The 21,706-nt window shown below is 44.9% G+C and overlaps 1 protein-coding gene and 1 non-coding gene across 4 annotated transcripts in view; both read left to right on the top strand.

Annotated features, from left to right (window-relative positions):
- The window catches only part of St8sia5 (ST8 alpha-N-acetyl-neuraminide alpha-2,8-sialyltransferase 5), a 56,809-nt gene that overhangs the window by 21,670 nt on the left and 13,433 nt on the right, over positions 1-21,706 (top strand). For 2 of the 3 annotated variants that reach the window (XM_042675253.1, XM_042675252.1), the window contains one exon: positions 12,677-12,769. The exons of the other annotated variant lie outside the window; for it this stretch is intronic. In XM_042675253.1, coding sequence (XP_042531187.1) covers positions 12,677-12,769 — 93 coding nt within the window. The remainder of the gene's footprint in view (positions 1-12,676; positions 12,770-21,706) is intronic. 3 annotated transcript variants of the gene reach the window in all.
- Trnaa-ugc lies at positions 9,991-10,059 on the top strand. Its single transcript has one exon. It is a non-coding gene; the product is annotated as a tRNA-Ala (tRNA).

Genomic DNA, 21,706 nt, shown 5'->3' with positions numbered 1-21,706 from the left:
GGAAAGAAGTAGTATCAGGGGACCCCTGATAGGTATGTTTTTGTTTAATGTTTTCAAAGAGTAAGGCGTGACTGCAATGTCAGAAACTAGGACTTACAGAATTCCCTGTACGAGTTGGGGGAAGGAGTGTGTGAGATGACTCAAGGTTCTGATGATGGCCTCTTGGGATGATCCTCCTACATATGAGTATTAGTAAACATGGCCAGTCACATGACATTCTTGAACATTACAGGAAGAATGAGTGGTCCATAGTTGACCTCCAGATAGTGAGCATCCTTTGTTGGCTTATCTGCTATGTGTCTTCCCTGACAGATGGGAGGTGGTCTGAAGCAACTGAGCAACTGTCCATCTTCAAGGGAACCTGGATTAAATGGATACTTGAGAAGGTTAGAAAATACTAGAGTAGTTAGGACAGAAAACCCCCTGAAAGGCTGTTTCTGGGCAGTGTCTGAAGCCATTGCATTGGGTTCTGTCTTTGCCTTTCTCTGTTGTCAGTATAGCCTTCTTACTCAATATTTCCTCTTATTCTTTTGCCTCCTTACTCTTCCTGTCTTCCTCGCCCTTTCTCCTGCCACCTTTCTTGATTCACCTTTCATTCACCTTTCCATCCATTTTCATCTCCATTATTGTTAATTTTCTCTTCCTCTTCTCCTTCCAGTGACTCAGACCAGCCTGCCCTTCCTGCCACTGAATCCTTAGGGTCAGAGATACCACTGGCTTCTATCCATTTGGTTTTGGAATTCAAGTGTGCCCTTTATCCAATGTCACTACTAGCTGACTTGACTTCCTTTTGGAGTGCTGCCATTTGACCAAGAATTCCCTTAGTCACAGAATAAATGTCATGACCACACATCCTGAATTTCACTTAAGGACAATTTCAATTTCAAATATCAATTGCTTGTTAACTCCCAGATTGCCTACATTTGGAGAAAACTGTCCTATGTGTTATTTCTATGTGTAGGCAATGACGATGAAAGGAACCAAAAGTGAGCTATACATGGGAGATTCTTTGATCTTGGTGAGTGAGCAGTTTGTGCCTTCTTTAAAATGGGTTGGACAGCTCCTGGCAGCAGATTTTCAGGGCTTGGGGGAGGATCTTAATGAGGATCTCATGTATATCATCCCAGTTAACAACTCTCCATGTTGGGGGATCTTGAATGCTCTTTGTGGTGTTATTCACTTATTGAATAATTCAGTGTGTGCCATATTTTTCTATCTATAGTTGTGTGGTATGTGGAAGTGTGGTGCAACCTGTTATCATTTATTATTAACTGGGCTGGAAGGGAAGTCAGGAAATACCAAATATAACCAAGGATAAAGCGGAGCAAAACAGCAGATGATTCATATACCCTAAGTGCAAGCAGGAGCCATAAGGGGAAGAAGTCAGTCCAAATGATTAGTCTGAACCCCCCAATGAGACCGCAAGGAAAGTCCGGGCCAGAGCCTACACGTCACAGCTGTGGTCAGATCTTTTCATTCAGTACATGCTTGGGGAAAGGCCACGCTGAATTGCACAGTATATAAGCTAGAAAATGGACCTTGACATATAACTTTGTGAAGTTCAAATCTAGGCCTACGAAGTGTTGTCTAATAAGCATCCTTAGGGGAACTGCTTTAATGAACAGATAGGGACAATATTTAATCAGCAAATGTTTCTATTTAAGTGGCTTCTTTGATCAAGTAGGACAGTCTTTGAGGACAGTTCTTGGCAAATTCAGTTTTGGGGTTTTTGTTTGTTTCACCTCAGCTAGACAAGATTGTGCTTCTTCTTAAAGTTCTCAGCAGCCATGATGGTACCTGCCATGTAAGAGATGCTCAATAAATGTTGATTCAATGGAAGATTGAATTAATTAGTGAACTAGAAAAGTATTGGTAATAAAAACTTGAGTGTTTCCAAATCTCCCTTTAGAGATTTATTCTTTTGGATTCAACCTTGTCTTCAGGCACTGTCATTGAAAACGTGTCTCTAGGAAGGAGAAACACTTTAAAGTCATAAACTTACTCTCAGGTTGAAACTGTCAAATGATTTTTTCTTGGAAAGAGCAGATGGCAGTGTAACCTAAGGGTTCTAGACTACTGTGTAAAGAACAGGAAACCAGAAGTTGGGGGTGGGAAAGCGAGAGAAATGTAGAAGATGTAGCAAAGGGAGAAATGTAGTTCTGTGGTAACCAAATGAGACACCTCCTAATCCCCACACTCTGGGGAGAGGCAGGGCAGAGTATGTTTCCTCCCTAGTCCGCTCAGTGTCTTCTAGCCTATCCTAGGTACCTGTCTTCCAGGAACTGCTCTAGGGGTAGAAGCAATTGCCTCCTTGGTGTTAGGTTTTTAAAAAGAGGTAGCCAAGTAAGAACAGCACCACGCACGTGGTATTCAGGTAAGGGGTAGTTTATTCAGTAGACCTGCTTGGACTAGGCAAGGTTGGCACTCCATGCAGCTGGCAAAAGGCCTAGGAAAGAGAGAGAGCTGGGAAAGAGAGAGAAAAGAGCTTGAGAAGAGCTAGACAAGAGCAGAGAGAGAGGTAGCCGAGTAAGAACGGCAGCACGCACGTGGTATTCAGGTAAGGGGTAGGTTTATTCAGTAGACCTGCTGGGACCAGGCAAGGTTGGCACTCCACGTGGCTGGGAAAGGCCTGGGAATGAGAGAGAGCTGGGAAAGAGAGGAAAGAGAGAGGAAAGAGCTAGAAAAGAGCAGAGAGAGCTAGAAAAGAGCAGCGAGAGAGTGTCTGGGCCTGGGCTAGGCCTTATCTAGGGTATGGGCAGAGAAAGGTGTGGCCACATCAAATTCAGATGTGACCTCAGCGGATGTGGATGTGACCTCTACCAGGTGTCCCAGTTGCCTAGGTAACGCAGGTACTGGGTGGAGACTTTGCTGCGAGGAGGGTAGAGTCTGCTACCCATCCAGGAGTGGACCTTACACTTGGTAGTTTCAAGTCTTACAAGGTAAACACATAGAGGTTCTGCACTGGAAAAGCACAGCCCCAGATTTCATAGTGGGATTCCAGGTATGGTGGTAAGGTGAGCATTGGGCAGTGCTCCTGAATTGTGGGCCCCATGGGGATGGTTTTGTATGAGCCTTTCTAGTCAAATTTCATTTTGATAGATGTGACAGAAGGGACAGAGCTCCTGAGCTCCATCCATCTGAGAAGAATTTGTACAGTCAGGTCTGGCAGAATATTCTGGGTAGGGTGCTAGAAAAACAAGCACAACAAAAATGGTGGCTTCTCCCTTTCCTCCTCTGCATCTGATGTGGACCAGACTTCAGGAGATTTGGCTGTTTCAAGTGGGGGTTTGGTGTGGGGAGATTTCGGATGTTTGCTTCATGAGCACCCTGAACCCTTAGATATGAAGACTTTAGTTGAGTCTTAATGAATTAAAGTCTTCTGGGCAAATAACTGCCTATATAAACTTTCTGTGCCTCGGTTTCTTCATCTGTAAACTGGAGACATTAAAGCATCTCTCAGGTTGATATTGAGAAGATTATGTATTCTGTAGCTGGCTCACAGATCACTGCCACTCAGTCCTGGGTAGGGTCCCCAGTCTGGGCCTTATAGGTAGAGCCTGACTTCAGATTTGCCCTGGACTCTGGGCATTATCCTGCAGAAGTAGCATCACTTCTCTAGGTTTTCTCTCTTTGAAATGGAAGGAAAGACTGAACTGAACTTTTAACTTCACTTGTTTTTTTTTTGTTGACTACAAAATCACTCATTTTGGAGGTCACACAGCTGAGTAATATATTCTTAGTTTTCTGCAAGCTTTGCTGTAGATCACACCTCTGATGTGTGGGTCATGGTGATAATGGTTGCCTAGGTTACTTTTCAGGTACTTGAAGGCTGCTTTTATGAAAACCACCAGCTCTTCACTTGAGCCTTCACAGTTGTCTCATGGGTGACTCTTTAGCACTAGGAGGCCAAAATCTCCTCAAATCATGCTAACACTGCTTTTTCTAAAGATGCATCTCGAGAAGGGCCATGAAGATTGATTATGTATTCACAGACCACTGATTACTTTCCCTCCCATCACTTTCCTCCTTGCCTTAAATTGCACTGCTTCTGTATTCCATAAATATCCCCAAACTCTATCCCTGGGCAAGGTGGATTTTTAAGACTTTGGTCTCCGTTTTTTCATATTTGGCTGCCTTGCAAATAGACTGTCTTTTGGAAAAATTCATCATTTCAGTGATAGGCGTTACATAGGGCTGGTACGGTAGCATCCTTCTCTATTAGAGGGAGGAGGTCGGGTCACCCTACTCATCCTAGCCAGCTCCCTAAACTTCTTCTGCCTTTACTCACCATCATCTACTCTCTCTCTTCCCCTTCCTCATATTCTGAACTTCCTGTCTCCTCCACTGTCTTTAAGAACACTGTACTAGGTATTTGGCAAGGCAAAAGACTTTGAGAGGCAGTCAGGATAGAAAGAAATGAAGAATAGAAAGGAGGGATGATGGTTGGGTTTGAGAGGACCAGTAGCTTGGAGAAGGCTTGTGATTGTCCACTAGAAAGTAGAAGTTCTAGAAGCACTTAGTACCACATAACCTGGCATAGCACTACAACCTCCCCAACCAGTGGTCACTAAGACTGTATTAGGATAGAAGGCCATGGAGGCTCACAAAGCCATCCTTTATCATGTGATCGGACCACCTTGTTAGAATGGGCTTTTTTAGATTGAGTGTGAACTTTCCTTCCCTAATGCTTGGCTGGACTTGAATTTAAGCCTATCCTTTCTTTTTCCTCCTGCTGGCCTTCCATATATTGGAGCACTCTCCCCAGAGCCCTCAGCTTCTACCCTGCAGGGCCTCAGCTCTCTTTCTTGTGGAGACTCCAGGGTCACTATTACCAACGCTTCCCAGTCTTGCCTCAGTTTGTGCCAGTGGATCTACTTTTGTCAAGGTCATTGATGGCCTTTGAGTTGCCAAATCCATTGTGTCTTCCTTTCTTCCTTAAGCTTGATTCATTAGTGGGATGGAGTTGATCTTTGCGTCTTTGGAGCTTCCTGTCCCTGGGCAGCGTGCCTGGGATTTCCTCTTACCTAAGTCCTCCTTCTCAATTCCTTCTTAGTTCCTATCACCTATATTCCAGAGCTAATCTCAGGCTTGTCCCCCATTCTCTTATTTCTTCTCTTTCATGGAGGGGACAGCCTCTCCGTTGATAGGGAACTCTGGGTATTTTGCCTCTGGAACATCTGTCTCTATCCGTGTCCTCTGCTTTGGTCCTTTCACACACTTATCTAACTCTTACCTATTACTTCTTGGATGTCTGAAGGTAATAGCACACTTCCTATGGCTATTTACCTTTCCATTCACACCCACACCTGTCTATCACTCTGCTTCCTTGCGTGGCTTCATTACCCAATTCATTTCTAAGCTGAAATTCTAAGATTTCCCATGGATTTCTCTGTCTTTTACTTGCTAAGTCTTAGCAATCAACACATGCTGCCAGCTTCATCCCCCAGGTGTTTCTTCTTAGTCTCCTCCACACTTGCCTTGCTACCACTTGTACCTCTTTGTCCTCCTCAATCCTCACAGTTTCCTTTCAAACCTCTCCAATCCCTTTTTCAGACAATGTAAAATTTTAAATCAAATCCTACCACTCTTTGCTTAAGTGCTCCGTGAGTTCCCATCCCGCTGCGTAGCCCACCAGCCCATCGTGGCGGGCACCACATGTTGCTCTGGCTTCCACTGCTCTCTGCCTCAGCAACCCTGGCCGGGGCTGGTCTGCAGCTGCTGGTGCTTGTCCTCAGAGCATTTGTATTTACTCACTGTTTTCTCTCTCTGGGAAGTTCTTCCTGCACATCTGTTGTCTAGAGTCTAGGGCTGCACCCCTTTCCTCATGTCCTCTGTCCAGAAAGGCCTTCTTCGGCTCCTCTACCACATTCAATTTCTCTGTAGTCTCCTACCTTGCATTATTTTGTTTGTTTTGTAGTGTTCATGGTTACTTGGCACTATGGTGAATGAAAATGTTATTGTCTCCTCTTCTGGAAGCTGAATGAGGGTGGGGAATTTTGCCTGGAAAGTTCATCACTGTATTCTGCCTAAAACAGTGCCTGGTACAGCCCACAGTAACAGATAAGAAAATTGTCAGTGGATGGAAGAGAGAAAAGTCCTCTGTACCTCTGAGGGGCTCAGGATGGCCGTGGAGGTGAGAGTCAGTGCCAGTGAGAGGACTGAGGACCAGAGGGAGGGCTGACAGGAAGCTGAGAAAGCTGACCCTGGGCTGCCTCTGATGATGCTTCAGTAGTAATTAGGAAGACATGTGGAAGAAGACTATCCCAGACACAGAGATGAATGCAGAATCAAATCATTACCCCATACTAGGATGGAGACAGGGGTGATTAAGTAGGTACAAGTGGGGAGATTTGGTGGGAAATGAAAGAGAAAGCTGCAGTTAGGATACTTCTCTGGGCTTGAATCCTGGGGAAATGGCCAGAGCCCATCAGAAGCAGATAGAACACTCACCAGTACCTGGACATAGTGTCTCAAGCTGAGATTATTATATTTTTTGCTCCTTCTGGAGCTTGAATTCTAGGCCTGGACACTGTCCCACAGCTCCTTTTGCTCCAGACTAGCACTCTACCATTTGAGCCACAGCACCACTTCCGGCTTTTTTCTTTTTGCTTATGTGGTGCTGAGGAATCGAACCCAGGGCCTCATGCATGCAAGGCAAGCGCTCTACCACTGAGCCACCTTCCCAGCCCCTCCAGGTTTTTTTTTTGTGATTAATTGGTTGTAAGAGTCTCATAGACTTTCCTGCCTGGTCTGGCTTCAAACCACGATCCTCAGATCTCAGCCTCCTGAGTAGCTAGGATTAGAGGTGTGAGCCACCGGTTCCTGGCTTCTGAAGGAATTTTACAAAGGCAATTTCTGGCAACAGATGAGGAAATTGTGTTTCAGAAAGGGCAGGTGACATCCGAGGCTGTTGATCAAGGCTGTGGTCCAGCCATGGCTCTCCATTTAGTGTGACAGTGTCCCCTCCTGCAGCTGTGGCCTCACTGGTTAACAACCGAGTCCTTCTGACCTCTCTGGAAGATACTCTGTCCTTGGACTTGTTAGACTGTGATTTCCCAATTCTGATTCTTGAACGTTTGCTGATGGGTGGTATGCTAACTCCAGACAACAGCTGTTCTGGCTCCAGGAATAGCACCAAGCTTGCTGCAGGGCTGTCACTCTTGGGAAGGGGAGGGGGCTGCCTGCTTAGAAAACCCCCCCAGGGAACCGTGGAAGGGGAAGGATTCACAAATATGATGAAGACCCTGGGTTCTCAGCTTTCTTTTGCAGTGCCATTGGCTGGATGAAATTGGGCAAGCTGCCCAATCTGAGTTTCAGATATAAAATAAGGAATTAATGAATGCTTCTCAGGGCTTTTGGGAGCATTAAATGAGATAACAGTTCAGTGGTCTGGAATCAGGCTGCTCCATGGAGTTGTGCAGGATGGGCCTGCACAAAGATAGCGAAGGAGTCAAGGAAGGCTGAGATTCAGCTTTCCTTCACTCCATCAGCCATATGCCTGGTATAAGGCATGATTAACTGGCAAAAAAGTATTTTTTCCTAGTGTACCCAAAGGTGTCATAGGAGTTCATCGTATTCTTACCAATGTGGAATAAACCAATCACTCTGAGGTTCATTGAGACTCTGTCTCAGGCTTGACAGGAGCCCAGGGGTTCAGACTGCTCAGCTGGCATGGCTTCCCTGCTCCCTGCACCCTACTAGACAGGTGGCTAAGCCTACCAGATATGCTCTTGCATGGCCCAGGGAACTCTGAATGCTACCAGCCACTGGGCTAAGGTAGGGGTGCGGGTAGAGAGTGGAACACAGAGGCCCTCACCTCTTACCAGCTAGTAATATCTGGGGCCCAGAATCTTGTGTCCCCAAGGAAGACCTAGTGACCCCTGAGAGATTCTGGAGATGGGATGGGGCCATGATGCAGCCCCTACAGGTGGCTTCTGGGAAAGGGATGGTGGGAATTGCTCAGGGGCATAGAGCAGGCTCCTCATAGGCCAACTTGAAGCTTGCTGAGAATGACTTCCTCAACTCACAAAACTAGTTCCCATGTGAATGGGAAGTGGGCAACTATACCCAGGGCCACCAGTGACCCCTCTAGCCTTTAGCATTTGTCTCCTTAGTTAATGAGGCTGTTGACCAGGCAACTGTAGTTACTCCAACCCACCTCCAGACCTCCATATCAGTGACCATGAGGGCAGGACAGATGCAGCCTGGCATCAGCATCAGATTTGGCTCCTGGAAGTCAAATGGTATCAGAGAGGAGTTGAGCTCCTGATATCACCTTCTGGTCAGGACTTTATACCCGTAGATGCCTAGTGTAGTGCCAGGTTCCCTCCCTCCCTTTGAGCTGGGGAGAGATAGTCTTTCCAGAATTGAAAGAAGAGATGTTCTCTCAGACTCTTTGCAGATAAAGGAGAAGCTGAAGGCATTTGAAGGGGAATCCATGATGCACATTTATCAGTGATTGCCTATAATGAAAGAATCATAACTCTACAGAAAACCTATAAAACACAGAAAAAAACACTTTAAAAACCATTCCTTGTTCCAAGACTCCAAGAAACCCCCATTAACACCTCGCCCTCCTTCTCTGCTTTCTTCAGGGTTGGCCTTATGTGTGTGAAATTCTTTCTGGGGATCGCAGTTTTGTAACTTGTATTTTGCATTTAACACTATCATGTGAGCATCTTCTATTATCATTATACAAAGCTATGTGAGCATCCTTTTCCTGACTGTCTTCAGTGTGGCTGTTTTGGACCACACAGATCTCTTGGGTATTCCATCAGAGGCATTATCTTGGGGTGAGACAGTGTGACATTTGAAGTTCCCCAAGATGGAGAAGGAGCAAAGGTTATTAAAACTCCCTTTTCCAGATGGGTAAACTGAGGCATCAAACCCACATATAGAGCAGTTTTGATGAACTGGCTGAGTGTGTTTTCAGAGAATATGGGGTTTGAGTTAATCAGGTGATGATGGGACATAGATGCAGAACTGACAGATGTGAGCAAAGTGTGTGTGGGAGGGAGGTGTTGTTCATAGATCCTTGAAGACAAGAGGGTTGGCACACCACACAGGGCCAAATGGGAAGTACCAGAGCCAGTCAGGAGGCAATGGAAATATGTGTATGTTGGGGAGGGAGGGAAGAGTCTTCAAGGGCAGGAATGATGAGGCAAGATTTGTAAGTATAATTGACTTGTTTTGCTATTTTTTTAGTTTTAGGGTATTAGGATCAGTCCCTGGCTACCTAGTACCTGGCCCTCAGGTCATGAGGACATGGGATAGTAGATCAGAGGGAGGAGGGGATCTTGGCTCAGATCTGTATTGGTTGGGCTGCATATGACAGGTATGCTCTTAAGCTCCTTGTAATTACCTCTAGGAACCGCTAGGAATCTGTAGTAGGCCAAAGCCTCAGGAACATATGCTTGATATCTGGAGTCTACAGCAGGGACAGGTTGATCAAGGACATCCTCACACCCATGCAGGACTACATATAGACTCCATCTTCAGGATGGTGGATGGGAGGGGGGCTGGTTTACTAAACTCAGCAGAAGTGAGTCTCTGGAGCAGATGGTGGAGAGATTTCTGGAGTTATTCATCCCTGACTCAGCTCTGCCATCATTCAGCGAGGACTAGAAACAAGTACCTGAATCCCAGTGGCATCCATTGGCAATACTTGCCCTTTAGGTTATAGGAAAAAGGGGACAGCAGGAGTGAACCTGTCTTGTCCTTCCTGTGTGCTAGTGCTGTCCTGGGAATGCTCCTCAGCGTATTCACTCTGTCACTATGATTGCGTTAGTGCTATAATCAAATACCATAGTCTAGGTAACTCAGACATAACATTAATTTCTCACAGTTCTGGATGCTGGCAGTCCACAACTCAGGTGAAGGCAACTTTCTGGTTCATAGACAACACCTTCTTGCAGTATTTTCACACAGTTGGAGGGGCAAAGGGTCTTGTCTTTCCCAGATCTTTTTAAAAAAAAATCAGGATGGGGGCTGGGGAGGTGGCTCAGTGGTAGAGCGCTTGCCTTGCATGCATGAGGCCCTGGGTTCGATTCCCCAGCACCACATAAGCAAAAAGAAAAAAGCCGGAAGTGGCGCACCACATAAACAAAAAGAAAAAAGCCGGAAGTGGCGCTGTGGCTCAAGTGGTAGAGCGCTAGCCTTGAGCTGAAGAGCTGAGGGACAGTACCCAGGCCCAGAGTTCAGGCCCCATGACCGGACCCCCCCCCAAAAAAATCAGGATACTAATTCCATTTTTGAGGGTTGTGCTCCATCACCTCCTGAAGGCCCAATGAACATCCCACTGAGTGTTAGGATTTCAACATAGGGTTGAGGGGCACAAACATAGCAGTGGCTAATGAGAGATGAGAACCCAGTTCTGAACTTATCTCCAGCTAAGAGTCATTAGACACATGTCATGAGACCATTTGGAACCACCTGCCTGGTTGGTATATGAACAATGGTGGGATTCATGAGAATGGAAGGCCAGTGGTGGATGAAGGGAGAAGGCCAGGTGGTTTTGTGGGAGCAATGGAAGGGCTGCTGGACAGAGGGAAGATGCTGCCTAGGTCAAAGAGTTTAAAGGAGGAGAAAAAAGAAATAGAGAAAGGAGAAGCGATTTATCCAAAGTCACACAAAGCTGGTTTGTAGCCATGCAGGAGAGATGTCTCCCAGTTTCCCAGCTCCCTAAGGACTTTAGTTTTCTAACGTTTGCATCTGGAGCTTTTCTTAGTAACAGCCTAGGTCTGTGGCTTCACCAAACCCAGTGGATTCCAGAGGCTTAGTGACACCATCTCTGGTTGCAAACCAGGCTATTTGTGACTTACTTCTCTGTGAGAACTAAGTAAGCTAGAGCCAAGGTCATGAACTTGTATGGTGGCCCCAGGATGATCTCTGGTTCTTAGTTGGATAACATGGATAACAGAATCCAAGTCAGTTAGTTGAAGGGGAAAGGGATTTATGAAGGGCACAGCTAGCTCGGAATCTTTAGGAAGGCTGAAGAAATGACTGTCAAATGGGGCCATCATGAAAGCTGCTGCCCCGATACAATCACACAAGTACTGCCACTAGTGCAGTTTATAAGAGTTATGCCACCTCTGTGGCATTCTGCACCAGTGAAACCATGCCTTCCACTTCGCCATCCATCTCATGTAACAGCTTGGAATTCACTCCTGTGAATGCTTTTGAGTGGTTGAACCCAAACTGCACCCAGAGTTCTAGCTGCAAATAGTCTGGGAAATGTAGTCTTTCACTTTCTTACATTTGTAGTACAGAAGGTAGAGAAATAACAAGGACATAGACTATGTCTGAGACACTTACAGATGGGAGAGCCATAGATGCATAAAAAGGCTTGTAATATAGTGTTATTTGTCCTATGACAGAGTACAGAGGGAGCCCTGAAGTTGGGATCAGAGAAGACTTCCCAGAAGTGTGGGCACTAGAGCTAAGTACCAAAGGACTGGATCTGAGTTTTCCAGGTGAGAAGGACAGAGAAAGTAGTTCCAACATAAGAGAAAGAAGTGAGAGAAGTTTGATACTTTGCAAATCAATTCTTAGTTCTATGAATGCTGCCTAAAGTCTTTCATGATGACACCAAAGAGCCAATTTATTTTGTAAATAGGAGTCAATTCGATGGATAAGTGTTTTTAACATTTGAAAATACTATCCAAAATTATTTTAATGTATAATTGTATTACTTAAATATTAGATTAAGTAAAATTACTCAGAATGAAATTTTAAAATATAACTTTGAAAGTATCAGATATGAAATTGTATTTTTTTTGTGCTGGTACTAAGGCTTGAACTCAAGTCCTTGAGAAATTACTTGGTTTTTTTGCTCAAGGCTGGGCTCTACCACTTGAGCCACTGGTGTCTTTTTGCTTCATGAATGCTAAGTGAGCACTCTACCACTAAGCCACATTCCTAGCCCAAAAATTGAACCCCTTTTTATAATCAATATACTCTAACTAAAAGGAAAGAGGTTTGTGTGGCTGGGGGGGAGGGGTGGTGGTAACAAGCCAGACAAGGTGACTCAGACCTCTAATCCCCGCTATGTAGGAAGTATAGGTAGGAAGATAGGGGTCTGATCCCAGGGTAAAAGTATGAAAAAAAAAGGGCTAGAGGCATTACTCATGTGTACAATAGTTTTTTAATCAGATAGAAGGCCAAGTGTTCAAACCTCAGTACTTAAAAAAAAGAAAGGTAGGAAAAGAGGAAGGAAGGAAGGAAGGAAAGAAGAAATGTGAATGCTTGACTGAGCATCTTCCCAAGGATGGGAGAAAGGAGAAAAGGACAGGAAGGACAAGTAGCCTAGAGGCCTCTAGACTCACTGCCTCCTCCAAGGGCTGCTGCCTCTAGCCCCCCTCCCCGACTCTGTCTGATTACAGTGCCCGGAGCATCTCTCTGCACTCGTCCTCTTCACAGCCACACCCTGGAACCCAAACCTACGTCTGCTTTTCACTGTTGGAGCAAGTGCACTCTTATTCTTGTAGATCCTCCTGATCACCCTTACCACCTCCCCCATCCCATACCTGGAGCCTCCACATGGTTTTCTGCTGGGGTAGGGCTAGTTCACTTCACTTGGTGGACTGAGATAGACCCTTTCCCTCCAACAGGACCCTTGGCAGACCATGGAGAACCTGACCTGCTTCTCCATGTAACCTCTGTTCCTGTTGATTCTCAGGTACTTTGAATTTTACGAGGGGCCTTTTGAATATAACTCCACAAGATGTCTGGAGCTGAGGCACGAGATCCTGGAGGTGAAGGTGCTGTCAATGTGAGTAGGGCTGGGCTGGGTGGAGGTGGGGTGGGCCAGGGGCAGAAGGGAGCCGGGCACAGGGTGGATGTATGTCTTGGAGCAAAAATTAGGTCTCATTCTCCAGGTCACTGGCATCTGAAAGCCCTGGAAGCTGTTTTATGGCAAAAGACCAGCTTTTCAAAGTCACCTCTGATGACTTCGGCCTTAACATCCTGGATTCTGTTACCAGTCTTCTTGATTATCATCTTTGGGCTGTCCTTGTGTAGAAATTGTAGAGGGCATGGGAGAGTCTGACCTGAAATTCAGTACTTTGCACTACAGGAATAAGCACTGCCTTCTTACTATAGCTTTTAAAATTTTAATTTCATTAAAAGTTTTGATTTTTAAAATATTTAAATGATATGATATTCAAGTGGCACCAAAGGATGAAGTGTTTCATTGTTATAGCACTAGGTTCTCCTTCCTGGAGACCCAGCATGTCCAGAGTGCATAAACCATCATCTATGTTTGGAGACTCTTTACATAGATTTCTCACACACATCAAAAGAACTAGGCTTAGGTGGTGCTAGTGGCTCACATCTGTAATTCTACGTACTCAGGAGGCTGAGATCTGAGGATCATGGCTCTAAGCCAGCCCAGGTGAAACTCCATGAGACTCTTATTTCTAGTAACTACTCAAAAAAGCCAGAAGTGGAGCTGTGGCTCAAGTGATAGAGTGCTAACCTTGACCAAAATAGCTCAGGGACAGTGCCCAGGCCTTAAGTTTAAACCCAGGACTGGCAAAAAAAAAAATAACCAAAACCAAACACTACGCTGAGACAGACCCTTTCAATCGCATATCAACTAGGCTTATCTCTCACCAGTAAGAGGAAAAGTTGAACATTTTAACATGTCTGTCCCCACCTCAGTTTTCCCTCCTGCATGGAACTGGCATGAATTCAGCAGACCCCCTTTGGAGGGGGGTGTCTGTATTAGTTTGAGAGCACAGGTATGAATGTGGAAGAATAAGAGTTTATTCAGAAGTAGCAATGCTAGGAGCTCATATAACTCATGGCCTCTGTATGTGACGCAAAGGACTTCTGCCCAGTCCCACAGGCAAGACCAAGTTCTCTGGTAGCCACTGGATATGATGCCAGGTGGTATGGGTCATATGGACTGCATGGATCCTTGAGAATCAGGCAGACCTGATTTCAATGCCTTATTAGCTCTGAATTGTTAGGAAAATTACCTAATTTCTCTGAGCCTTTTCTTGGCTCTAAAAATAGGCACAATACTGCAGACCTTTAAGGGGCTACTATTGACTAGCCTGAAATAATATATGTGAAGTGGGTGGCCCAACAGTTTGCATATACAGAGGCATGCATGGTATGTGCTTAGTCAACATAAATGCCTGGCTCTCTTTCCTGCTACTTCTTTATTTCCCTTCTGAAATCAGCTGCCACAACAATTGTTGCAGGACTGTCATGCCCAGAGTCTTGTTAGTCAGCTGTCTCTCTAATAAACACCTGAGAAAATCAACTCATAAAGAGAAAAGGTTTATTTTGGTTCACAGTTTTGGAAGTTTCAGTCTATGGTCCGTTGTTTTTGGGCCTATGGAAAGGCAGCACATCATGTTATGGAGCATGAGATGGAGCAAATGCTCACTTCATGGCCAGGATGTGAAGTGAGAAAGAGCAAGAGACTAGGCTTCCACAATGACTTGTAATCCTCCCATGAGGCCCTGCCTCCTAAAGGTTCTGAAGCTGCCCAATAACATCACTGTGGGGAATAATCCATTAACACATGGACTTCTTAACAGCTGCTGGAAAAATCCCAAGATTGAGCCCAGGTGTCCACATTGGCTATGGCTCCTGTATTGGCCAGTGGTCTGTGGACTCCCTAGAGATGAAAATATGAGGCAGCCCACCTCCTAGGCAGTCAGTTCATCCCTGAGTCAAGCACATACTACTGTGATCCCAGCCTTCGTGGAGCTCTAAGCCCAGTAGATGAAAGAGATATGAGTAACTAATTGCCCTAAGGAGACAATGGATGAGGGACAACTTGATCTAGGCTGGGTATGAAGGGGATTGCTAGGCAAAGTTCCCTGAGAAGGGACAGTGGAGTTGTGGTCTGCAGAGCAACGAACATTAACTAGGTTAGGATGATCCCAGATTGCACAGTTTTTCTAAGGCCCCGAGCCAGGATGGAGCCTGCTGTGTCTGGGCTCTGAAGAACCAGAGCAGCTTGAAGGGCAGCTTGAGCAGAAGGCACAGGGGTTGTGCCACAAAAAGTGCCTCTTGATGCAGACTCACATTGGGATTTTGTCTTTTTCCAAGGAACAGGAAACCCAGGGAGGGCATGGAAGTGGGATCTGTTTGATATTTTGAAACACTGCTGAGGAGTTAAGTGACAAAGACCACCCTGACCCCAGTCTGGAGCCACATTCAAAGCCCATAAATGGAAAGCCTCTTATTTTTCTCAGAATCCAATTACTTTAGGTCCTACATGTTCAACTGGAACTTCAGCACATACCCGAGTTTTCAAAAGGAAAATAGTTTAAAAAAAAAAAAATAAAAACGGGCTGGGAAGGTGGCTCAGTGGTAGAGCGCTTGCCTTGCATGCCTGAGGCCCTGGGTTCGATTCCTCAGCACCACATAAGCAGAAAGAAAAAAAGCTGGAAGTGGAGCTGTGGCTCAAGTGGTAGAGCGCTAGCCTTGAGCTGAAGAGCTGAGGGACAGCGCCCAGGCCCAGAGTTCAGGCCCCACGACTGGACCCCCCCCCCCAAAAAAAAACCCAAAATAAAATAAAATAAAATAAAAACATACCGTTTTCTTCCTCAGCTTGTTGATGGTCATCTTTCCAGTGTGTCCCCACATTGCTATTCTTAAGTCTGTGCCTTTTGTTTAATCTCCTCCTCTTATAAGGACATCAGTCATATCAGATTATCCACCCCCATGGCTTCACTTTACTTAATTACCTCTCTAAAGACTCTTGGAATACAGTCACACTATGAAATACTGGAGGAAACATATGAATTTTGGGGAGACACAATTTAGCCTGTGACAGTACCCATCTCAGCTTCTGTTTGGGAAGCAGATGAGAAATTACTCAGGCCCCTTGGTTGGAGCCTACACACAAACACCATAAGAAAGCATGGACAACTGCACAAGCAGCATGTCCTGTCATGTACTATGGCTAGGCATGTCTTATTCAGCCTTATCCAGGAGGTCTGGAGTGAGAGGAGAGGTGAGGACAGGTACTCATGGGTCATTATGGGTCAGTTTAGAGGACAATGGGAAATAGCAGCCCAGTGCCTCCTTCCTGAGTCCTCAAGCTGGTGATCTGTAGGCCCTCAAAGGATGAAATCAGAGCACTCCAGAGGCTGGCATCTGATCTGAGTGGCCCTGACATCATCTAGGAACCTGCAGGCTTTGCTGTGCTCCAGCTCAGCGCCATGACCTGGACTTGTGACATGTCCGGCCTTGAGTCATCAGGAGAAGGTCAAATCTCCATCTGTGGATGGAGGTGGCTAGATGGATGCACTCATGTCCCTTCAGGCACACAGAATGTCAGCTAGTGTTCTGTCTGAGGAAACAGGGAGGCGTGTGATTCATCTGGGAATAATTGGGTTCCAACATTGCTCGAATCAATGGTAAAAATCAGTCAGCCAGAAAATTCCCACATGGAAAGTGCCTTTCTTTCTGACAGTGTCAGCTACACATGGAATTATTCTATGGTGATTTGCTATGAAAATGACTGTTGCTGATTCTTGTTAAATACTTACACTTGATTGTGGTCATTCTAGAGCTTGTATTTTTTAATAAAACCTTTAGTTTCTGCCTGTGCATATAACCAGATGAGGTTGTACCTGAACTCCCCAGCTGGCCTCTTCCCGTGTTCCTCTCACTTTTCTGTGGCTAGGAACCCAGAACCTAGCTCAACAATGAAACCAAGAGAGAGCTAAGCTGAGAGGCCTAGCAGCTGGGCAGATGCCCACTCTGAGCCTAGAGGCCCTTTGTGGTTCTTGAACCTGAAGTCCAGGACAGCATTCACAAGTCTGTGTCCTCTCATGTCTGGAGCTCCTTAAGGGGAGGGCCTGGGCTTAGATCTCTGCATCTCACCATGCATGGGCTCAGGACATAACTGTGCAATGAATGAGTGGGCAGATAAAGCGGATGGGACTTGCATACACACAGCGGAAACCACGGAAGAAAAGGGAACAAAGAAGGAGGCTGAGAAGGTCATTGTCTTCTCATGTGATCACTGTGTCTTGCACATGAAAAACAAGTAGATCACAAAAGCTTATAATAATAAAAAGCTAATCCTCTGTTCCACGCCCTCTCATACCAGCTCGATTCCTTTTGATTCTCAACCATTTCTTCTGGTAATTGCCTCCACCTCTCTCAATAAAACATGCCTGCTACTGTGTCTCAATTCACCACTTTTCCTGAGTTCAAGGTGTCCTGCTTTGGTAGGTGAGGTCTCCCCCATTTTTCCCACAGTCTCACCTCCCACCCTACATTTTCCCATTTGAAGGGTGCTGTGGTTTGGAAATGGTTTGCCGTACTGGAGGCTTGGCCCCAATGTTAAGCTGAAAACTTTTAAGGGGGTGGGAGTTTAGTAAAAGGCAGTTAGGTCACTGGGGACATCACTGCTGGAAGAGATTTAAGCTGGGTTTGTGCAGTGAGTGGATTCCTGTGAAGGCAGGTTGTTTTAAAAGAGTGAGCCTACCTCCTAAATCTGCTTTCTTAACTTGTCATGCGATTTCTTCCGATGTGGCCATTTTTCCTTTCTGATTCTCTGCATGCTCTGATGTGGTTGAGGTACCTCACCAGAGGCTATACCACTGCGATGGGACCACTTGATCTTGAACTTTCAGCTTTCTAAACTGAGCTTAATAAACCTTTTTTTTGGTAAGTATCTGACTTTGATTATTTTGATAGAGCAGCAGATTACAGACTAATATAATGTGTGTTGCTAATTTTAGTTCCTCTATGGATAGATTATCTAAGGAATATATTTCTTCTTCTACTAAATAGGGATGGTGTCTCTAGATACTGTGACATGTAAGATACAGCTATTAAAATTACCCTGACTTCCACCTTCTAGAGTATGATATCACTCATTGGTAAGTTTTTACCTACATGTCAAGATTTACATGTTTACGAACAAATTTATATTTTGTTTGTAACCATAGCAAATGATTTCTGTAGAGATTGACTCTAAAAATTGAAGATCAGCAGAGTGGTTTCTGTTATTAGGACAATTATTGTTATCAAAATCAGGGAGGTACCTGATTCCATCTCCTTTCTTAACTTTTTTCCCCCTTGGAGCTTCTAGCTGTCTTACCTCCATCCTCTTCATCTCTGTAGTACACTTTGTAGTAGTTTCCCTTGCTTCTTCACCAGTCAGGCATTTCCAGGGTCTCCTTACCCTCTTGCATAGATTTGGAGGTGGCTTTCTTGTTTAGCCACACGGGAGCTTCCTGAAAGATGTCTGGGCATTTCCTCTCTGTGTTGAAGGTTGGGTGTATCTTTACTTAGAGCCCACTGTAGATTTGTCCTTGCTTTCTCTTTGAATCTAGTCTTCTCCCAAAGCTTTTCTTTGCTCCCAAGCAATCCATGTTTATTTCCAATGATGTGTCATTGTTCTGAGTATCTCTGGGGACACTGAGTAGAATAGTTTTGAGTCTCTTTTGTTCTTCCCACTTTTTTTCTTGTGGTCTTCTTATCTGATGGTTTATCTTGGTCTGTCTCCCATAAGTAGACCAGGTGACCCTTGGTTGTCTGTCCATATTTAAACTAGAAGCAATTAAAAGCTGGTCAGAGCTGTAAGTATGAAATTATGCAAGATGCTGCTCACCCATTTGCTGCTATAATGCTTAGTTCTTTTACCTGGGAATACCAGTTTTTTAAGGAGGAATAGATGTTTGAGTTATCCTTCCTCTTCTGCTGGATATGAAGTACTGGCTGGAACAGGTGGTAGGATGAACTTGATGGTTCTTCTTACATACTTACAACGGATTCTATTTTGGAGATCCGTAACCTCCAACCCCTTAGCCCCCTTTTAGAATTTTCCTCTGGATGTTGTCATCCTGTTTTTGTGCCTTCCATTTGTCAAGATCCCTCTTCCACTGAGATACCTGTCCTGTCATTCTAATCATCTGGTAGGTGGGAACCCTTTTTATTCCTCTACCAGAGTATTAGTGATTCCTTGGAGAAAAGAGATGAGGACCTAGAGGCAACTTTAAGCAAAGGTGACCTCTGGATTTGTAGAGCAGTCTATAAAGTATTTTCACACATGTGATTCTCTTGATCTCTCAGACAGCCCTGAGATCAGAGGGGCTGAGGCTCTGATATCCATGTTACAGCTGAGTCCCAGAAAGATTAAATGACTTTCCCAGGTCACATTGCAAAGTTGGAGATGGAGCCAGGATTCAAGTCAGGTTGTCCAGGCTCCAACTATGGTTCAGGGTGTAACAAGGGCACTGGAGGCACAGAGAATAGGATCTGGTGAACGATTTGAGTCAGGACTCTGACCTTGAGCATTGGCTGGGCTGTGTTCCTGAGAGTGTTTGAGGCAGCAGGTATTTAGGTGCTATTCTAGGGGCCTATGAATTGCAGGGAGGTGCAGGGAAGGGGAGCAGTAAGTCAGGGTGTCACTGTGCTATGGCACCTCTCTGTGCTAGAAGCTTTTGAGAAGGGCACTTCAGAAGCTCCCCTGAAGAAGTCTGGGGACTCCAGAGAAAGGCTTCCCTTCCTCAGGATGAGAGGAAGGACTCCTTCCAGTTCTGTAACTGCACAGAAGTTTCCTGCCCCAAGGTCTTTGCAGAGTGGTGTAGCAGGATAGGTAAAAGGGGCTAATCAAGCTTGTGTTACCAGTTTTCAGACAGAATCTCCTGAAATGATTAACATGCCGAAGTGCCCAGCTGACCAAGAATCTGTCCTCAAGTTTTAAGACTAGGGAGACATATATAAAATGAAGTCAGAGATGACAAGTTTTATCCTATGTTTAGTTATCCATTGGACATCTGCAGATCCAAGTGGAGAGTCAGGGCTTTTTTTATTTAAAAGCAAAAGCAGCCTTTAACTCCTTATGACATAGTTAGTGCTCATAAGAATTGTTACTGTCATTATTGCTATACTGGAGATCAAACCCAAAGCCTTGTACATGCTCAGCAAGTGTTGTTCTGCTGAACTGTCTCCCCAGCCATTTTTCATTTCTAAATTTTCTTTTTTTATTGTAAATGTGATGTACAGAGAGGTTGGGTTACAATTATATAAGTTACATATATTTATATGTATACATATATTTACATAGGCTACAATTATATAAGTAACATAATAAGTACACTTTTTTTTCAAATAGTGTTATTCTCTCCTTGATTTTCTCCCACTTTCCCTTAAACAGAATCTTGCTATGTAGCCCAGGCTATCCTTGAACTCTGAATCTTCTCAGCCTCTTCAGTGTTGGGTTTACAGGTGTGTACACTTATGCTGAGGTCTGGAATTTATATTTGTTATTGTTGGCAGTATTAGGGTTTGAACTCTAGAGTCTCAGGCTTGCTCAAGCCTTTTTTGCTTCTTATTTTTGAGATAGGCCTTCATTTTTTTCCCCATGACTCCTGGACCCTGATCCTTACACTTCTCACCATAGCTGAGATGACATACATACACCACCATGCCTAGGTTTTCCTGTTGAGGTAGAAGAGTTTCACCAATGTTTTTGATCAAGTTGACTTGGAACTATGTTCCACCATATTCAGTCTCCTCTACAGCAAGGATAATAGGCATATGCCACCGTGCCCAGCTATTGGTTGAGACAGGGTCTCATGAACATTTTGCTCGGGCTGTCCTCAAACTATAATCCATTTGATCTCTACCTTTTAAGTAGCTAGGATTACAGACATGAGCCACCAACACCCAGCTGGAATTTGTATTTTTGATTTGGTTCATTCAACAGTACTTACCAAGTGTCTATATTTTGCTAGGCATTATTCTGAAAGCTTGAGATCCCACATGGAATATACGAATACATAATGGGGCTAGGAATGTGGCTTAGTGGTAGAGTGCTAGCCTTGAGCAAAAGTGCCCAGGCCCTGAGTTCAAGTCCAGGCCTGGCAAAAAGAGAATACATAACTATAAATGTGTAAATGCAAATTTAGATACTGTTTTTTTCCATAGAGTTTCAGTTGAAGAGAGACTTGTCCATGATTTTGAGATTCCCCTTTCTGAGAGTGTGTAGGCACAGCCTAATGCTGAGATTTGCCTGAAAGTGATGCTTAGAGGAAAGAGAGGGGCCCTTAAGATTCTTTTCTTTTCTTACCTGATACTGGAAAATAACAGTCTCCTATTGGGAAGGATATGCCTTGGTCCTGAGCCTTACTGTGACCCGTACCCAGTGTGGAGGGTTCCAATGGCATTCTGCTAGGGCATTCTTGTTCCACTTAGAGAAAGATAATTTCTGAGAGAATTATGCTGGCCATTGAGAGTAGGCATGTGAGGGAGGGTGATGGTTTGAGTCAGACCTGATAGGATATGTAGACCTGGAGAGATTGTACTAAGTAAGAAGGTGGGAGGGTTGGTTGGTTTTGTGTTTGGAAGTACTGGGGTTTTGCACTCAGGGCCTTGTGCTTGTTAAACAGTTTCCCTGTCACTTGAGTCACTCCAGCAGCCCTTTTTGCTTTCCTTATTTTTCAGGAAGGATCCTGCTTTTTTCCTGGACTGCTTCAAACCACAATCCTCCTCCCACATACCTGAGGTGCATACCGCTAGGCTGGACTTGTTGATTGAGAGAGGGTCTTTCTAACGATTTGCTCCAGCTGGGCTCAGACTATGATCCTCCTAGGCTGTACCCCCTGGGTGGTTTTGTTTCTGGTGAGAGGAACAGTATCTTGCTATGTAGGCCAGGCTTACCTTGAATTCCTCATCCTACAACCTCTGCCTCCCAAATGCTGGGATTACAGGCATTAGCTAC

This window comes from Dipodomys spectabilis, unplaced genomic scaffold (assembly GCF_019054845.1).
Source record: "Dipodomys spectabilis isolate Male_0828 unplaced genomic scaffold, ASM1905484v1 ptg000024l, whole genome shotgun sequence".
In the NCBI taxonomy this organism is placed as follows: Eukaryota; Metazoa; Chordata; class Mammalia; order Rodentia; family Heteromyidae; genus Dipodomys; species Dipodomys spectabilis.
This window is presented reverse-complemented; position numbering and strand designations above follow the sequence as displayed.